At 36.1% G+C, this 18,244-nt stretch overlaps 1 protein-coding gene across 2 annotated transcripts in view; it reads right to left on the bottom strand.

Annotated features, from left to right (window-relative positions):
* The window catches only part of HDAC2 (histone deacetylase 2), a 29,419-nt gene extending 12,467 nt beyond the window's left edge, over positions 1-16,952 (bottom strand). Inside the window, exons 1-5 of one of the 2 annotated variants that reach the window (XM_058173680.1) lie at positions 16,755-16,952; positions 9,771-9,883; positions 7,170-7,287; positions 6,208-6,282; positions 5,288-5,426 (exon numbers count right to left, since the gene is read on the bottom strand). In XM_058173680.1, coding sequence (XP_058029663.1) covers positions 5,288-5,426; positions 6,208-6,282; positions 7,170-7,287; positions 9,771-9,883; positions 16,755-16,806 — 497 coding nt within the window. In that variant the 5' untranslated portion in view covers positions 16,807-16,952. Of the gene's footprint in view, positions 1-5,287; positions 5,427-6,207; positions 6,283-7,169; positions 7,288-8,209; positions 8,365-9,770; positions 9,884-16,754 lie in introns of those variants that run through there. The other variant, XM_058173671.1, reaches the window with a different exon arrangement.
* Positions 16,953-18,244: the final 1,292 nt, after the last annotated feature.

Genomic DNA, 18,244 nt, shown 5'->3' with positions numbered 1-18,244 from the left:
TTATGTACTGTTTTAAATTAGTTACAGCTACCACTTTTTACTTTGAGTATAGGACTTCTGATATTGGTTAATAGTTTTCAGTTGATCTAAAAAAGAATGCTTTATTAGAAATTGCTTTTCACAGGCATTTTTACAAGCAGGCTTATCAGGTCTTAAATAAAATGTAATGTACAGAAAAGGGCAATTCAATCTGTCTGCCTTAAGAGTTATGTTTCTGACTCCTCTTTTTCAGAAAAGAAAAATATTTAAATCAAAAAAATCAGAACCAATTTCAGAACAGATTGAACCACACATTTGGACACATTCTCAATGGCTGCTTTTGAGGGAAAATTCAGAAAATATAAATAAAAACTCTATACTTATGATGAAACGCAATTGAAAATATAGCCAATGCTTTCTGCTGTCCATTTTATAAATCCCCACAGCTATTTTAATTTCTTTATAACTAATTTTTCAGGACATTCAAATACATTATTCATACAGCTGCTGTTAGCTAACTGATGTGACTGAATTTGAATGTGGCCAAGTTCTATTTTATTATTTCTAAAATTTATTTAGACTGAATCATGCGGTAAGTTGTTTTATTTTTTGGGAAAAAATTAGTTTACTTTGTATTTTATTTGGCATTTAATGGACCGCTGGTCAATGAATACAATGAAGGCTGTTTGGTACTATACATATACCCATGTATTTTCTTTTTTGGTTTTCCTTTTAATGTTATTATTGTTGCTTATTTTATAGATGAGTTAGTAACATAAAAAGGTATCTAGCAAAACTATGGAAGCACAGGTTTGGCATATTCTATCAAGCTTGGAGGGGGGACTGGATAAAAATTCTCCTTCCACAAGATTCTATAGTGTGTGTGTATTTGTGTATAATTCAAAATATAGCATTACATTCTAACATCAATTCACTATTTGATTTTTTTTCTTATTCTTAAAGTGGAAACTACTTTCTTGAATTTTGCATACAAAAATGCTACATATGACGGAAAGGTATATCCATGTTATTTCTGCATATAACTATGATAAATCTTACCAGAATTGTTGTCCCTCCTTGTATCATATTCACACTATTCAAATTATTTTTTAAATTAATGAATTTAAATTAGGTAGTCCTATTTTTTTTTGCAGACATGCCACTCTTTTTCCTCCTAATCACTTCTTATTGTATGCATTTGGCAGCAAAACACTAATTTTCAAAGGCATGAATTTTGCAGAAGGTTGTAAGAGTGCTAGTGAAAATAAGGAAATGTAATTTTGCTTTCTTTTTACTTCCTTTTGTATTTTCTTTCCTTTATCTTCAATCTGCTGCAATTAGATCTTCTGTGAATTTCAATTTTCCTAGTTATATTTTTTGTTTAAATGTATATATATATATATTTTGCATCCTTTGACTTTAAAATTTAGCCCTGTTACTATGATGCTTCCCCCAAAAACCCACTGCTTTAATGTGAAGCTGTTGACATTCTAATTATATACCAATTAACCTTTCTATTTTTTGGAAGAGAAAATAAGTGTGCATATCTACATTTATACAGAAGATCTTTTAAGCTTCAATTTCTGGTAATGGGTAATTTCCTCTTGATATGGTGCCCATGAATATATATTTAAAATCCTGAAAAAGTATTGTTTAAATATACACTTATAAATCTGTGTTTATGACCATGTGTGAGTTTGATAAGTTTAAGCATAGGCTGATAATTTAATGGATAACTTGTAAATTCCATTATGACTGCTCTACTTCTCTACTTATGATAATCTTAGATTTCTTAAATCTTAGGTTTAAGGAAGTGGACTTTCCCCATTTATATTTGCTAATCCAAAATAAGTAAAATAGCTATTTTAAATTAACTAACAGCTTAATCTTACAGTAACATAATTTTGCATTTTTATACAAGACTGAAATAAACAGACTTGGCCAATTTTGTTTGTGTTATGAATTCATCAAGAAATTATTACTGAAAATGATAACACCAAGTGCACAAATACACCAAAAGACTTTACAGACATCAAGAAATATCTGAAACCAAATTTAGCTATTAAAATTATAATAGAGTTAATATAATAAATTAGACCAACCCGTAATAGACTGGTCTAAAGATATGATTATCTATACTTTAAAAAAACATTCATGCCGGGACTTCCGGTGGCTCCGCGCGCGTTGGAAACAGTCCTCTCGGACCGCCGCCCCCGTGATTCTGTTAAAGCCGCTCAGACAGCGCAAATCAGCTGTCTGGCGGCTTGAAAACCTTTCCCTCAGGAGAAGAGGGAAAGGTGAGCAGCCGGGTGGGGGTAGAGCTCCCCAAGAGCTCCAGGAATAATTCCTGGAACTCAAAGGGTGAGAGCTCCCTATTTAAACCTGGCAAGTGCTCCAGATCTGGGAAGTTTCTGCATTTATGCAGAACAAAGCGCTCACGACCATCTCTGCTATCAAGATGAAGATATCCTAATTACTTTAAGCAGACGGAGCGGAGGCAAGAGGCAGGGTGGTTGCATGTTTTAGATCTCATATGGATCTTTGGAAGGTATTTGAGAAGAGGAAAAATGGCGGATTTGTTTAATGAGGCGTGAAAACGAAACTTAAGGAAGTTAACATCGTTAGCACCTTATTAACTCTGCTTAAATTTGATGGGTTTTATACTTAAGTGAAGAAATCTTAAAGAGAAAAGCCGAAGGTCTATAGAACTGATTTACCCATTTCAAATAAGTGGTTTGAAAAGATTTGACTTTGTTGCAATTTATAAAGTTAAAGTAATATGGCTTTTAAACAAATACAGCCTGCTGATTCTAAGGGAGCTGCCTCGCTAGTTCAAATACACAAACTACAAGAGGAGTTGAAAGAATTTCTGAAGGCTCAAATTTCTGCTCGAGACAAAAAACTTAAGGAAATTGAGGAGAAATTATTGGAAATTAAAAATTCTGCTACAGCTGAGAATGAAGATTTACAAGAAGACGTAAAGTCAGCCTTTTATGACTATGATTGAATTTATAAAAAAGCTGGATGGAAAAGTGCATGAGATTGATCAAATTAACTTGAATTTAAAAAGTCAAATAGAGGAGCTTTGGAACAAGGTGGAGAGAGCAGATGAAGAACGGGTTTTATTATAATATAGCATAATGGAATCTGCATTGAGGGTGAGAGGTTTAAAAGAAAATAAGCGAGAGAATCTAAAAAAGATATTTGCAGAAGCTTTCTCACAGGTGATTGGACTGACATCAGTGGATCTTGAAAATCAAATTGAGAAAATTTACCGTGTTAATTCATGGGTGGCAAGGCAGAGACAATTGCCAAAGGATATAGTGATTTATTTTACATCTAGGAAGATTAGGAGTGAAATTTCACAAGCCTCCTATAAAAGTAAAGTTCAAATATTGGGTCAAGAGGTTTTGGTGTTGAAAGAAATTCCTTCCAAAATATTGAGGGATAGAAAAGAATATGCTTTTTTGGTAAATGAGCTTAGAAATCGCCAGGTATGGTATAGATGGAATGTGCCAGCCGGATTAACAGTAAATTATATGGGAGGGAAGTATTGTCTTAACGCAGTTACTAAAGCAAGAGATTTTTATATTAAGGTATTGAAGGTTGGAAGTTTACCAGTCTTAGAAGTTAAGGTGGGAGGAGAAGTGGAAGTGGCTAAAAAAAGGGAGAAGGAAGTAAAGCAAGCATAATTTGAAATTGGGGCTGTAACTTTGGGAGAAGAAATACAGAAAACAGCAGGGGAGGAGCAAAGGATGGTAATCTCTAAAAAAGAGCAAGAAGTAAAGAAGCAATATTGTCAGATGAAAAGTGTTTCCTTTTATGGGAAAGGGTAAACTGTAAGTGAAAATTTCTGAACATAAAAGAAATAGAAAGTATAATGTGCATTTGTTTGAGTCTGTAAGTTAAATGTGGGTGTATTATATATATGCTGTTATTATATATGGTGGATTTATCTATTTTGGATAAAAATTGAAAGTAAGAAAGGATAATTTAATTTTTTTTTACATAAAATGTTTTATAGATGGTATTTGTAAATTAAGTTGGGGTGTATTTGTTTTAATTTGTAAGTAAAATGTGGGAGATATATTTTATTGACGTTATTTTATTTATTTATTTATTTTATTTTATTTGAATTTATATCCTGCCCTTCTCCGAAGACTCAGGGCGGCTTGCATTGTGTAAGGCAATAGTCTCATCCTATTTGTATATTTATATACAAAGTCAACTTATTGCCCCCCCAACAATCTGGGTCCTCATTTTACCTACCTTATAAAGGATGGAAGGCTGAGTCAACCTTGGGCCTGGTGGGACTCGAGCCTGTAGTAATTGTAATTGCAGGCAGCTGTGTGTTAATAACAGGCTGCATTAGCAGCCTGAGCCACTTCCCAGCCCTATTAATGGCGGATTTAGTTACTTTGGATAAAAATTGATGTTGGGTTTAAAGTGTTGGGGGGGGGGGAATTAAATTAAAAATTAAAAGAGAGTTGCTTAAGGTTAAAATGGTCATAAAATACTTGTAATTTATTGTGATGGAAATATGGGTGTGTGTGAAAAATTGAGATAATGTCAGTGTAATATTGGAAGATGGATTATATGTTTGTTATCAAAGACTGGAGGTTAAAAATATTGAACTTGTTGGAAACTTCAATGTACCAGACTGAAAACCCACAAGAAAATATACCGGAATGAGGAAGATGGACTGACTACATTTAGAACAATTATTGGATGAAGAAACATCAAATATTTTATGAACGAACATTTCCTTCTATTTTGTTGTTTTTTTTTATGGAAAAGGAGAGTTGAGGTTTTAGGGGAGGGATGGGAACTTACAGAATTAGGGTACTCTAGCTTATGATTGTTAGATCTTATATCTTGTATTATGCTCTGGAAAATCCGGGTGAGATGGGGGGAGGGGGTAATGGTGGGTGGGGAGAGGGGTATGGAATGTAATGGGGAAAATTTTTCTGTAAAACTTTTTCAATAAAAAAAAACATTCATGCCAATAAAAACATTAATAAGAATCATCTGTGAAAAATTACAGGTATCACGTGATTAGAGATACAGGCTTCTTATAACTGTTCTTTCACTTTAACTAATTATAAGATTACAGTCAGATAGTTTTGGAGCGGAGCATAACATTTTTAAATTAAATTATTTAGAAAGAATGCATAAAGGAGAACTTAAACTACCGAAAACCCCTTTCCTAATTCTGCTATTTCTTTGCTCAACATACTCACTTTCAATGCAGTGCTCATGTTTTCAACTTATTTGTTAAGTTATGTATATAACTGTACCAAGAACTTACTTCAATAACTCAAGAATGGCAAGCACAATATCATTAACGTAACAGAAACCAGATGCCTCTGATTTCTTAGCATGATGAAGTCCTCCTGCCCAATTAACAGCCATATCTGTTTGTTGTCTATTCAATTTTACTGCTCCAGCTAAAGAAACATGAAAAAATGCAGTTAAAAATATTTTGCAGAAATTAAAAAGACAAGATATAGTACCTAATAAGAAAAATAACAGTTTCACTTAACATATTTCTGTTCTGGCTTGAATTTCAACAGTTTTTTTTTAAAGCGCTTCTGCTGCTGTGTTGCAAATCACATAGATTGTGGTTCAATGACCACAATTGAGGCCAGTAACTCCACCGTTAAGCAATGAGCAAATGAGACATTACTTGACTGCCCCACTTAGGAATGAGAGTTTAATGAATCCCATGTAGCTGTTAAGCAATATATATCCAACTTGGTCCGAGCCACTCCCAGTTTGGTTTCATTCAGCCCCAAGCCTTGGTTCTTCCAATCCTCTTCAACTCCCCACCACTATCATCCCCCCCCCCCGACTCCAAAGTCTGTCCTTTTGGCTGTCCTGCAAAGTGGCACTATTCAGAAGCATATATTGGGACAGCCTGCTGCTACTGCCTATGAGCATCTACTTCTACTGAGGAGTAGTACCTCAAGCCCCATTGCCCCTGCATGTTGTCCCATTGATACAGTGGGAATAGCTGCCCCAGCCCATAGTCAGCCATCCCATGGAGTCCCTTTGCCACACAGGAAGAACATGCCTCCACTAACAGGGAGAAAGGTCAGCTGAGATTTTAAAAATCTACCCAACGTAGAACATGAACAGATAGCTAAAATAACCCTGTTAGTGCTACTTAATTGATAAAACTTTGAAAAATCAGTAAGAAAGAAAAAGAACTAAGGAGAATAAACTTACCTACAGAGCCTCCTGTTGACAGCTGGCAGAACTCAAACAGTCCATCAAACACAGGACAATCTTCCCCAACATTAACTAATAAAGGAAACTTTCATTAATCATCTAAAGTTCTCTCTCAAGATACATGTACATATTTTAGCTTTGTTTTGCTAATAATTTTTGACATTAAGAAACTAAAAAACCCAAACACTAATATTTCAAATGAGGTCACACTATCGGTATTCATTTATTGTATAAGTTAATTTTGTTTTGCAATTTTATTTCACTACCATAGATGCTGCACCTGTTGATTACCTTGCTTTAACAAACTTAATAATATATTCACACTCAAAAGTTAAAGAACTGCAGCTTTCCTCCTCTGCTGCATATAATAATCCTAAACTGTAGAGTAGAAATCTTTGTTTTAAATGAGTTTAGTTTCTTGTATTTGAAACTTCGTCATTAACAAAGATTCAAACTAATACTGCTAAATCCCATAGTGATGCCCTTTATTTATTATATCCTTTTCTGTTCATGCTGATGCTAGGAAAATAACTATATGACTAAAGGAAATAGTTGCTTTCTGTCTCTGTTAAGTTAACAGTGATTAGAAGCAATATAGTTATTCCAACAGAAGTGCATTTCTGCTTCAAAGTTCATTTTAACTAGAGAAAAAGCTGTGAATCCCCATTGAATTACTTTCAGTCCTTAAACTACAGAATGGTAATTAGGAGCATTTTGTTTGAACAAAGTTTTGATTATTTTCCATATAACAGGCAAGTAAAGAAATAAACTACTGAAAATGCTAACAATCACATCAAAATTCAGTAAGTAATAAAATATTTTGTAAGTTTCTTCCTTAAATCAATTCTATAATATTGAAGAAAAATTAACTGCTTTAGAAACAGAGCTCAGATTTTCTTTGCATACAAGACGTAACATTTCTTATGCATTGTTTTATTTAAAATAAATAGGAGTCTTACATCTCTGCATTTGTTTGCTGTATTCAGACATATTGTCAGGTCTTATTGAACGAAGAAATTTGATGTATTCATCGCTGTGATATTTAGTCATTTCTTCTGCTGTAGCTTTGTGGGGGCGCTAATAAACAACAAGATTGACATGGCTGTACTACAGGAAAAGATCTAGCAGTATTTTAAGTAAAGACATATTTCATCAGACACATTAAACTGACACAGTAGATTAATAATTTCAATTTTGTCCTTGCCACATAAGTATAATAGTTGCTGCATGTATTTTATAATATAGTAGAAAGTATAGATTAAATACAAAGTATTTTTGATCATAAAAGAAAACATAAATTGTATCAAGTATATATCAAATAATTAAAATCAAGTTTTAGAGAACAAGGCCACGAAGTCCATAGAAAAAAATCATTCTACTTTCTCCAGCAGAAAGGATATCATTCCATGAAGTATACAACCTACAATTATCTCTTGCACTGCCTTGCATGGGATGCATTTATCTTTTCAAGGTGATACTGGGAGTTCTTTTTCCAAACCCATTTTGATTCAGTCAACATGGAACACCTTCATCTCCCCTGCCCCATCAAGGAAAGTATAAAATGTCCAGGTAGAGCTGCTTTTGAGGGCCTTTTAAATGAACCTCTACACGAACAAAGGCAAATATCCATATCCATATATTTTCTCTCTCTCTCCAGAACGCATGCTGCTACACAGCACACCTCCTACGAACACAGTTCTAAGAATCTTGGATGCCTCTTTTCCTGTCAGAGAGGGTGCAGGGTAGCTGAAATGGACTTTACTGTTCACCTAAAGCATTGTGGCAGGACAGATCATATGAGTTTGAAATCTATGTCCCAACAGATCACAGATTTCTTATTCTGATGTGATATTATTCTAAAAAAAGGCTGTTTTCTCCACAATGAAGTATAATGTTGCACGGAGTTTAAAGTTTCAAGATCTACAGCCTATTATTTATACGGCTATATTCTTTTCACTGATCACCGACTTTTAAGTGATAACAATAAATGCATACTTACATAGATTTCCATTTTTCTGTATAAGCCATAATTTAGCAATAAATTGTGTGTCATACGGATTCTGTGAGGCTTCATTGGGTGTCCCTGGCCATAATAATAGTTTCCAATGTCACCTAGAACCAAAAAAACAGTCCTGTTTATTATTTTTTTCTAGCTTTATGATACATTCACCAGTCATCTCTTGAGTATCACTTGGTTAGTGAGCATTCTTTAAAAAAAAAATCTAAAAACCCACTGGGGTTTGGAAGCCTTCAGAATTTATGCTGGATTGCAAACATATTCTTGACATTCGCAAAGAATAATATTTTCTTCTACATTCTGAAAATGTGCATGGAGTACTCTCTCTCGATTGCAAACTTGATAAATGAGCTGTATGATCTGCATGTGCAAAATATTATTTGAACCTAAAGCAAATATTAATCCTAGTGATATTATTCTCATCTCACATTCAAAACAGGTACATTTAACAAAAGTTGTAAACTGCATTTAGTTTCTTTTTCTATTCAAAAAGTTTTTATTAGTCAAAAAAGGTTTATACAAATACATATCAGGTATGGTAAATTTTCATTTTTCTTATCTAAAATAAGAATTTTACTCAAATTTTTTAACACATACAACAGCCATAAGGCAAGCAGGTGACACGAAGTAGCTAAGTTTGCAAATTTTAAATACGTAATAAAGAAGAGTCAAGAATAAACAGAATATCGTACAAAAGAGAATAAGGAAAACCAACACAATCCCAAATATCTTTATCACTTCCTAGTTTTGGATCCCAGACCTCTGGGTCCAGCCTGACCCAACTCCAGGGCCGCAACAGCGGCAGCCGCTTCAGCCCCATGATCTATAACCTCCCCTTCTTCAATTCCTGGGTCATCTGATTCCAGGAAGGCTTTGTGTTCCTCCACATAGGCCGTAGCCTCCGCAATTGTACTGATTTTTTCGTAATGCCCTCCCGGAAAATCATCAATCCCTCTGGCATCAGCCATCTGAAGCCCACTCCTTCTGGTACAATTTGCTTGACAAAAATAATATTCTTTCTTTTTCACGTACCTGTCTGGGAATCTGCCTCAGAATGGCTATCTCCCTGCCCCTGTAAATCAGTGCCCCACTCCTATGTTTTCTAAAATTTCATCTCTCGTCTCTCTTCTCACAAATTTGACATGAACCTCTCACGAACAAAGGCAAATATCCATATCCATATATTTTCTCTCTCTCCAGAACGCATGCTGCTACACAGCACACCTCCTACGAACACAGTTCTAAGAATCTTGGATGCCTCTTTTCCTGTCAGAGAGGGTGCAGGGTAGCTGAAATGGACTTTACTGTTCACCTAAAGCATTGTGGCAGGACAGATCATATGAGTTTGAAATCTATGTCCCAACAGATCACAGATTTCTTATTCTGATGTGATATTATTCTAAAAAAAGGCTGGTTTCTCCACAATGGAGTATAATGTTGCATCGGAGTTTAAAGTTTCAAGATCTACAGCCTATTATTTATACGGCTATATTCTTTTCACTGATCACCGACTTTTAAGTGATAACAATAAATGCATACTTACATAGATTTCCATTTTTCTGTATAAGCCATAATTTAGCAATAAATTGTGTGTCATACGGATTCTGTGAGGCTTCATTGGGTGTCCCTGGCCATAATAATAGTTTCCAATGTCACCTAGAACCAAAAAAACAGTCCTGTTTATTATTTTTTTCTAGCTTTATGATACATTCACCAGTCATCTCTTGAGTATCACTTGGTTAGTGAGCATTCTTTAAAAAAAAAATCTAAAAACCCACTGGGGTTTGGAAGCCTTCAGAATTTATGCTGGATTGCAAACATATTCTTGACATTCGCAAAGAATAATATTTTCTTCTACATTCTGAAAATGTGCATGGAGTACTCTCTCTCGATTGCAAACTTGATAAATGAGCTGTATGATCTGCATGTGCAAAATATTATTTGAACCTAAAGCAAATATTAATCCTAGTGATATTATTCTCATCTCACATTCAAAACAGGTACATTTAACAAAAGTTGTAAACTGCATTTAGTTTCTTTAATTAAACAATAAGTATATTTAATGAAACAATAAATTGACAAAATATACTAATATTCTTTTAATTCTTAAGTCCTAATCAATACAGAGAGTACTAGGTTTATAACGGATTGTTTAACAAGCGTTTGCAGTTAAAATGGCTTTGGAACAGGTGCTTTATAGCCTGTAAAGCATTTCCAAGTGTCATAAAACATAGAGCTGCCTTCCACTCAAAATTACTACAATTTGGGGACTTGACAACCTGTTCACATGTACAACTGATTGCCTAGTGTCTTGTGATCATGAGAATATTTGCAGTCTTCTCTGCTGGCTTACCCAGAAAGGCAAACCTTTCACCTGGGAAGCCAGCAGGAAAGGTTGCAAGAAGAGTCATTGGATATGAATGTGTTCTCCTAACACACTGAGGGATTTTCCCTCCTCCCCATGCACGGAAGGAAAAATCATGCTGTGCAGTGGTAGAAGAGCCATCAAATCTGGTGAAAAAGCAACAAAATCCAATGTTCTGAGCCTTTCAATATACTGGTGATCTCTAGCATTTTCCCCTCTGGAGGGGAAGCAACCAGCCTTGCAAATATTTTTATTAGTCTGTCAGAGAAAGGATAGAAAGCTTAATATTTTATGTTGCATGAGAGAGAAATATATCTTCTCTAGCACAGTCAGTCCTTGATATATGAACACAATTGGGACTTGAATTTCAGTCACTATGCAATGGAATTGTTAAGTGAGTCACCATGACACCAGAGCCATTTACAATAATTTTTACTATGGTCATTAAGCTTCTCCTTTGAGAATTGCTTGTCAGAAGACAGCTGGGAAGATCACAAATGGTTGCATGTACTAAGAATGTGATGTCCTGACGAAGAGGGTGGTGCAATAGTCATAACTTTGAGGAAGACTGTAAGTCATGTTTTTCAGTGCCATCATAAACTCTGCACTGTCATTAAATGAATAGCTAAGTTAAGAACTAGCTGTATTGTATTTGCAATTTTTTTTTTAAAATTTACATTTATACCCCGCCCTTCTCCGAAGACTCAGGGCGGCTTACATTGTATAAGGCAATAATCTCATCCTATTTGTATTTTATTTTTATTTTTTTGCTCAGTGATCTGCATGGATTTTTTTTTAATGCCTACCAAGCATTTATTTGAATTGAAGCTTGATGTATTTACCCATTCATTGTAATTTCGATTTTGAAAATAAAGACAACAATAAAACTGTTTTATTATTTTTAGGAAATTACTGAAGGGAAGTTTAAGCGAAGAATCCAAAAACAGGTCAACTTTCTACAACTTAACATGCCATTCCACATCATAAGTACAACAATATATTATTATTTTTACTGTTAGAATGGGGTAAATATGCAATGAATCAGACTCAAAAAGTCTATTATTTTGATTCACAATTCCATAATACTGAGTCAAATGTAACATAAAATGTTAATTTTATATAGTTTTTTTCTAACTTCTGCTCCTTTACTTCTCCAAGAATTCTTATATGCCATCAAATTAGCAAGAATTCTTAACGACACTTTCTCCAGGGCAATGACTTTCAATCCCAGCCTTCAGGTTTTCCAGTGGTGCAGCCACTACTGTTGTAATCAGCTCCTTCTACCTTTGTGCCGATTACCCTCTTCTTTCCTTTCACTTTTCCCAGTATTATGGACTTCCCAAGAGAGATGAACACAGTGCATTCAGAATATGATAATTTGTGCTCATTTGTACCTCAAGTACAAATGAGTTTAGCTCACGCCGGTTTAGCTCACGCTGGTAAAAGCCTGTTATTAAGGCTTATTAAGAACACAGTAGCCTGCAATTACTGCAGGTTCGAGCCCGGCCCAAGGTTGACTCAGCCTTCCATCCTTTATAAGGTAGGTAAAATGAGGACCCAGATTGTTGGGGGGGCAATAAGTTGACTTTGTAAAAATATACAAATAGAATGAGACTATTGCCTTATACACTGTAAGCCGCCCTGAGTCTTCGGAGAAGGGCGGGGTATAAATGTAAACAAAAAAAAAAAGTAAGAACTCAAGATGGATTTGTTCAGGGTGAAATCTAAAAATTTTCCCTACTGGTTCTGTGGGTGTGGCTTAATTGGTGGGTGTGGCTTGGTGGTCAGGTGACTGAATGGGCATGGCCAATAATAAAAAATAATAAAAATAAAGTATACGAAACTTGAGAATGCACCGGTCTACCTTCTTTAAAAATAGAGGCACCGGTCCACTAATTGTTTTTTTTTGGGAGGCACCAGTCTACCTTTTTAAAAAATAGAGGGACCGGACTACTAGCCGGCTAGAGCGCTGATTAGCTGTAGCGCAGCCCTTTGAAGGCCATTTGCAGCTATATCACCACTGAGAGCTTCAGGGACAGAGAAGAGGAACAGTGAGGCATGGGTGGTGGGGGCAGGGATTTTTGCTACCGGTTCTCCGAACTACCCGCCCCCATCGCTACTGGATCGCACAATCCAGTCCGAACTGAGAGCATTTCAACCCTGGATTTTTTCTATGACAATTTGTTTTCTTGACAATCCTGGGGGTTGGACTAGAAGATCTCCAAGGTCCCTTCCAACTCTGTTATTTTGTTACACCAAAGTTCAAAAATGTCAATACACTTTCTATTCTGCTTCTGTTTTACTTCTGTATGGTGTCACAGAGAAAACCATCATCTGTACAGTTCTGATCTTTGTAAGTACATACATGTCCTAAACTTCTGATTTCCTTTTCCAAGGTTTTCATGGGACGTTTCAACCTGCTTTAGCAAGTTCAATTTCTTTACTATTGGCTTTTTTACTAGTGATCTTTTTAAAAATATTTTTAAATTGCTTTTAAAATAGTAATAGAAAAAGCACATAGTAATTGGTTGAATTTCCTACTTTGATATTGGTATGTAGGCTGATCTCTTCTAATCTCCAGAGAGATTAGACATTGTTTAGTTAGAATATTTACTGGTCTTGTTGTGTAGGTTGCCATATTTTTGTAGATATTAATGAGGTTTAAGACTTCAAAGCAATCCCACATCTTCTTGAAAACAATGAGTATATATTCAAGATTCTACTACACTTCTAATTAGATCTAGTTTCTTAGCTAAAATACTAAGAAACCAGTAATCTCGTGGTTCTCAAACTGCACAATGCTGTCTTAACTCTTAAACACACCATATGATAATTTACTACCTAATTAATGAGATTTTCCTTACCTTCCTTGAGGCACCACAGTACAGAGTTTGGGAACCACTGTGTACCATGAAAATATTATTAACATATTAAGAGCACTGTGAATTAAAAAGTAAGGAAGCCTCTGCATTAATCTAAGCTTTTCCTCCCCAGTAAGATCTAAACAGGAAAGATATTTTATTTTTCTATATTAATAATTTAAATATTGACACATTATCCTCAATTTTTTAAAAATGATCCCTGGCAATTTTGGATTCTGGGAAAACTATTCACTCATGAAACCTACAAGGCATTTGTGCCCCAAGTTTTAATTTCATTCCATAGTGATTTGAGCATAAAAGGAGTAAAAGAAGTTCACACCATGTCAGCTTATAACAAATTTTTCAAACAGATCAGCCACAACCTGTAGGATTTCATTTGGGCAATTATCTCTATTTTAAAGAGCAGCATAAGGCTGATTCTCATTTCCCTTTAATTATGGCATGAACATGATTTATTGAATATTTTTAAATGATAGTCTCTCATGATATTGCATGTATCTCATCTCTAGCCCAATCTATTTTAGCTGTCACAGTTTCAAAGTAGAGTATGCCTCTTCTTCTGATACAATTTTCACTGTGGACATATCTGTCACACTTCACTAACAATATGATTGCTGATGCGGTCAAGACTTATGATCTGCTCAACTTCTATTAGCTCTTTTAGGCTGCTGCAAGCATGTTTTCTACCAATTGGTTACATAGCTATTTTGGCTTTGGCTGCATGATAGGCTGTGTAGAGGCAACTGCCTCTGGTACATCAGGCTGGTGATTTCTGAAGAGATGTTAAAGTTTTATATACGCTTCTTTATACACCAGTATGCTAACCTGTATTTCTGAAAGAATATTAAGACATTTATTCTTATTCACTTTTGAGGGACAGAGAAAATAATGGATGGACATTACCTTACAGACGACCCCCATCCCGTTAAAGACCTTGGAGTTTTCATGTCAAATGATCTAAGTGCCAAAGCCCACTGCAACTACATAGCAAAAAAAGCTCTAAGAGTTGTAAACCTAATTTTGCGTAGCTTCTTTTCCAAAAACACCACACTACTAACCAGAGCATATAAAACATTTGCTAGACCAATTCTAGAATACAGCTCACCTGTTTGGAACCCTCACCACATCTCTGACATCAATACAATTGAACGTGTCCAGAAATATTTTACAAGAAGAGTTCTCCATTCCTCAGAAAACAACAAAATACCTTATCCCACCAGACTTGAAATTCTAGGCTTAGAAAACTTGGAACTCCGTCGCCTTCGACAAGACCTAAGTTTAACTCACAGAATCATCTATTGTAATGTCCTTCCTGTCAAAGACTACTTCAGCTTTAATTGCAATAATACAAGGGCAACCAATAGATTTAAACTTAATGTAAACCGCTTTAATCTAGATTGCAGAAAATATGACTTCTGCAACAGAATCATCAGTGCTTGGAATACTTTACCTGACTCTGTGGTCTCTTCCCATAATCCTAATAGCTTTAACCAAAAACTTCCTACTATTGACCTCACCCCATTCCTAAGAGGACCATAAGGGGCGTGCATAAGCGCACAAACGTGCCTACCGTTCCTGTCCTATTGTTTTTCTTTTCTTCTTCCTATATATGTTTATATGTGTATATACTATATAATCTTTTTGTATGATGTTGTGACAAAAATAAATAAATAAAAAATAAAATAAAAAAATGGATTATTCAGAATGAGCAAGCAGCAATAAACACCACAAAGAGACAAGGAGCAAGAATAGCAATGAGTATAAAAGAAACAATGAACAACAAACTTGTCACTTTGATTCCTGAGGTAGAATAGAAATCAACAGTCAGGACAACACAGTTTATGGCAAAATACTTTTCAGAAGATTCAAGGATTGGAGGATAACTTTTCAGCATGATCATTAGGAACAGCCCATCTTTAATTTGTGCCCTGTCATCATTAGTCAAACAGCAGTTATCTGTATCTCATATCATTGTATTCATATTGTGAGAATCATTCAACTCTGAGAATATTTGTTTTCAATTAAAATTTTAATAATTCTTTTAAACAGACAACTTCCCAGTAACGTCCTCATAACAGTTTTTTATGAGGACATTCATGAGCACTTTTTGCTCATTCTTGGGAGTCTTTGTAAGCAGATAGTTTTACTACTCTTTTACTTAGTTCGTGAGGCTTGATCAATTTATGAAACAAAATAGCTATTGGAAAAATTCAAACCAAAATATTTGATCTTCTATTGATTAGCTCAGATGTCCTATTATATATTCTAATTCACAAAAAACATTTTTTAAAAAAATTTGGGTGTTAACATAAACATATCTAGAGTACATTTTTAATTTTTGAGTGTCGTAAATGCTGTTTTGCAATGGACTTGCTCTGAAGCGTTCTCTTGTATTTTTTGATGGGGGACACAATCTTACATTTCTCCTTTTAATGGGAATTAAAACCTTTACTTTTCTTTTCAAAAACAAGCTGAAAACTTTTAGAGTTTTGCATCAATCTTTAACCGCCCAAACATTAAAAACAGTTATTTAATGACCAGGAAAATATCCTGTTGATTAAAACAATTCTCCCTGCCGGTGGTATTTATTTTGCATTCTATCGAGAGTGGGGAGAACAAGAATCGGAAAAAACAAAAACCCTTCACAGAGTCCCCGTGTATAGATAAGAGCTCTTATCTATATTTCTGCAACCTTGAGTTCTCAGTCCCATAAACCGCAAAGAGCAATTCCCATTTACAGCACTGAACGCGTTTATTTCGGAGTTATAGTCAAAATGGGATAACGACAAAATGGGAACGGTGGCTGGGGGGATGGCAAAAGAGCCACCGGTTTTCCATACAAGGTTATGCACGTCCTTTGCAAAATAGCTATTCAGTTGAGGTGCAGATGGGAAGAAAGACTGCAAGAGTAGAGAGAGAGAAAAAAAAGAGAGAGAGCGCGGGGTGAGCAGAAATCACAAACGAGACGAGCAGCCAGCGGCGTCCCACATCCAAATGCACGCTAGGCAGACACAATAGGTAGAAGCAACAGTACCAGACAAACTAGGGGGAGGGGCTGCCTGCGGCGCGTGCGCCGGAAAAAAAAAGGAAGGCGCGCGAGGACAAGAGGGTATATGGGAGGGGCGAAGCGAGGAGCGCAACCAACGAACACCCTTCAACGATTAAAATTGGGGAGGGGGGGGAGCGGAGGGGTTTGAAGTGGACAGACGGAAGGACAGCAGCACTTGGGCATATTACACCCCTTCCCTTGCAGCCTCGCCCCACTCAGCCCTTCTCTCACCGTCATAGTAGTAACAGACTTTCTTCTTGCCGCCTCCCTGACTATACGCCATGAAGCCGTCTGAAGGAGGCTCCCTTGAGGGGGTGGGGGCGAGAGGGATAGATTCGATTCAACACAGGACCGAAGCCGAACTATCTGGGAAAGCAGCGACAGCACGGCAACACGGATGCCGGAGCCGGGGACAGCGTAAGGGAGCTAGGGCCCCGCCTCTACCAGACGTGACTGCTGTCAGCCGAAGGAACCATTGAAAGAAGAGGGGAGGAAAAAAGTTTCGGCCTCGTTTCACAGTTTTATTTTAAAAAGTTACTGTTTCACCTCAAAGTGCACAATATGCAGGGTTACGTTAGTTTGTGGGCGCTACAGAAAACGAGATGGGAAGACTGGCGGCCAGTAGGAAAAAAAATATAGGCTACTCATCTCCCTTCTCAACATAGATATATTAGTATGGTCTGCGTAAAGAAGCAGGCCGCTCTCCTTGCTCTGCCCATTTTAAACAGAACGCTTGTAAGGCGCATGTGCAAAAGCTGCTTTGGGTGGTAACAATACTTTGGGCCCTATATTGGAGTAAATAAAAAGTTAATCTTTTCCCCCTGCTCATCAGATAGGAAAGAGGAGGACACTTTTGAGCTAAAAGGGAGTGATTCTGATGGGCAGTTGATGCTCCAGCTCTGACGGGAAAAAATAAAATAAAAAAGTTTCGAGTCATGCATCTTTACTTGTGCTTTTTTAAAATCCATTTATGGACTTCATATTTGCATTATCGTAAAGCCAGTGGTGGGATTCAAATAATTTAACAACCGGTTCTCTGCCCTGATGATTTTTTACAACAATCAGTTCATCAAACTGCTCAGAAAGTTAACAACCGGTTCTCCCGAAGTGGTGCGAACTGGCTGAATCCCACCACTGCTTAAAGCTTCAGTCTATAAGTATTTTTGAACTGCTCATCTTAGAGCTAGTACTTTAAGAATCAGGCCCAGTAAGATCTGATCTATGTAAATCCAAATAAAAATACCACCACCACACAGAATAAACCTTTGAATAAATAAGTTTCCCTGCTTCGGCCTATAAATAAGAATTGCCTCTCATCTGAATAACAAGTGGCAGAAACTTACAGATGGGGAAGGCTGCCTATTCTGTTACTTGGCATCTGATAGTTAGCTTTATGAAAGAAAAAGTGGAGTTTTCCTGGGAACCAAGGGAAGGGAGGAGTCAGATTGTGAAGTGACTGGTTGTGAAGGTCTGTACAATTTCTACTGCAGAAATAGTGGCTTCACTCCCTCTTCTTTGAAAATTTACCCTTAACATCCCTACGGAGACAAACTAAAGTTACTAGGAAGAAGTATGTCAATTGCTTGTTTGTATAAATAAGTTTTTCTTGCAAACTGGTTTGGCTTTTAGGAGCTCCCTGTAAGCATCCTGGTCCTTGATTATGTTAAGTAAAAAAACAATACATAAATTTGTGAAGAAATGAAAAATGGCATAAATATATT

This window comes from Ahaetulla prasina, chromosome 1 (assembly GCF_028640845.1).
Source record: "Ahaetulla prasina isolate Xishuangbanna chromosome 1, ASM2864084v1, whole genome shotgun sequence".
Taxonomy (NCBI): domain Eukaryota; kingdom Metazoa; phylum Chordata; class Lepidosauria; order Squamata; family Colubridae; genus Ahaetulla; species Ahaetulla prasina.
The sequence above is the reverse complement of the archived record's forward strand: the minus strand, read 5'-3'. Positions and strand labels throughout refer to the sequence as shown.